Here is a 2,202-nt window from a genome sequence, read left to right on the forward strand (position 1 = left end):
ATTTTAGAGCTCTAAATTATTTAACTAACTTATTTTAGAATCCAAAAGGTATTGACTTTAAAAAGGACCATGTGAAATTATGACAAGAACTAGATGTAAAAGTCGAATTTTGTAATTTTCGTGTATGGTGTTAGGCGTACCTTAAGCCGAACTCGATGGTTTACCCAACTAGCTAATCCGGGTATAAATAGTTTATGTGTTTATCCTTCCCTTCATCAATACAATCATCTGCTTCGGCTTTTCTAAATTAATTCATACCACCAAACCACCGACACAAACACAGCTTTCGACATGAGGAAGTCTTTTCTTTTGCTGGCTTTCCTTCTCATTTGTATCTCCGTTCAGCTCGCCAATGTTCGAGCTGACGATGATAACGAAACACCATACGATGATAACAAGAGTCCGGCACCGGCACCCGCGCCTGAACAGGAGAACTCCTCCGACGCCGACGCAACTAACTACGACGACTTGACACCGGATCCAGAAACTGGACGACAACGGGCTTATTGTAAATCGAACGGGAAGTGCAACAAAAAGACACTCACTTGTCCCGCAGAATGCCCCGAGAGGAAGCCCAAGAAGAACAAGAAGCAAAAAGGATGTTTCATCCATTGTGGTAGCAAGTGTGAAGCTACCTGCAAATGTAAGCAACCTGTTTCGAACAATTTTTTCTTCTTTATTTAGCAACCATGAATGCAGCTCTTTACTAACAGATCTTTACTTTTTGTAGGGAGACGTGCGAAATGTAATGGATATGGTTCTTTATGTTATGATCCAAGGTTCGTTGGTGGCGACGGAGTGATGTTCTACTTCCATGGTAGTAAAGGACACGATTTCGCTCTTGTGTCTGACACCAACCTCCAAATCAACGCTCACTTCATCGGAAGCCGGCCGAATGGCCGGAAACGTGACTACACATGGGTCCAATCTGTCTCCGTCATGTTCGACACCCATACCCTCGTCCTTTCAGCCAAGAAAGTACAGCAATGGGATGATTCTGTTGATGTTCTTCTCGTGAAATGGGATGGTCAAGAAGTCAACGTCCCATTCGACGGAGATTCAGAATGGAAAACCAGCACCGGAGTAAGGGAAGTGGTGGTGGAGAGGACCGACGACACCAACACCGTCAGAGTGACAGTGGGTGGATTGGTGGAGATTGACATGAAGGCTGTTCCTGTGACCAAAGAAGATGACAAAACTCACAACTACCAGTTACCATCAAATGACGCTTTCGCACATTTCGAGACACAGTTCAAGTTCTGGAAGCTCTCAGACGACGTGGAGGGCATTTTGGGGAAAACTTACAGGCCAGGGTATGTGAGCCCAGTGAAAAGAGGGGTAGCTATGCCGTTGATGGGTGGGGAAGACAAGTATGAAACTCCATCTTTAACTTCATCTAATTGCAAGGTTTGCATGTTTCAGAAACAAGCTCCTGGTGCCGGTGATAGAGGCTTGGCCGACTTTTGATGACACAGTAACATTTCATGTTTTGGTTATTGATTGATGTGTTACGAGTAAAATCGTTACATGCAGAATACATGCATGCATGAAATTGTTGTATTTATCAATTTATGGTATTCAATAAATATATTTATTTTATAAGATATAGATAAACCGACTGAAAACTAGAAGTTGTGCAATATTTTATCTCTTTGGTGGCTTATGCTTACCAAGTTACACTTAAGGCATCGATAATGTATAATTTATGCTTGATAGGAGTTGAAGGGAGATGATTGAGATTGAATGGAAATGGAATGAAGTTTGAATAATAGAGTTAAATGATAGATTTGTATAAAGGTTAAAGAGAATTGATCTTTTTCTTTTTTCAATTAAATTTCAAACAAAATTAATGTATATAATTATATTTTTTAGATTATTTTAATATTTGATTTTTGAATTTTATTTAACTAAACTACAAATAAAATTAAATATATTTTTAGGTATTATATTATTTAATGTATTATATTTTTAGGTTTCGTATTTTTTTCAGATTAATAAAGCTAATGAAGAGATGTCAATCTTTTTCTTTGATCCAAATACCATGTCGGAGGAGGGATAATGGATTTGGATGAACCGTTATGAAGAAGTCAAGATAAAATACAATTTGTAAGTATTGTGTTTTTTTTATTAATTAATGTATTTTTAGGTTTTGTGTTTTGTATTTAATGTATTTTTAGGTATTAAATATTTTAGGTTTCTTAA

General features: G+C 37.8%; 1 protein-coding gene across 1 annotated transcript; it reads left to right on the top strand.

Moving 5' to 3' along the window:
- The first annotated feature begins 229 nt into the window (after window positions 1-229).
- LOC145060554 (uncharacterized) lies at window positions 230-1,604 on the top strand. The gene is made up of 2 exons (XM_079008201.1): window positions 230-643; window positions 731-1,604. Exons 1-2 carry the CDS (start codon window positions 292-294, stop codon window positions 1,465-1,467), a joined length of 1,089 nt encoding a protein of 362 aa, XP_078864327.1. The 5' UTR covers window positions 230-291; the 3' UTR covers window positions 1,468-1,604.
- Window positions 1,605-2,202: the final 598 nt, after the last annotated feature.

This window comes from Lactuca serriola, chromosome 6, assembly GCF_051521515.1.
Source record: "Lactuca serriola cultivar US96UC23 chromosome 6, Lser_US96UC23_V15, whole genome shotgun sequence".
Taxonomy (NCBI): Eukaryota; Viridiplantae; Streptophyta; class Magnoliopsida; order Asterales; family Asteraceae; genus Lactuca; species Lactuca serriola.

Excerpts from the sequence above, each read along its gene's own strand:
- LOC145060554 (XM_079008201.1), top strand. The coding sequence starts at position 292 with ATGAGGAAGTCTTTTCTTTTGCTGGCTTTCCTTCTCATTTGTATCTCC. Across the intron at positions 644-730 it reads GTGTGAAGCTACCTGCAAAT|GGAGACGTGCGAAATGTAAT; the intron begins GTAAGCAACCTG and ends TACTTTTTGTAG.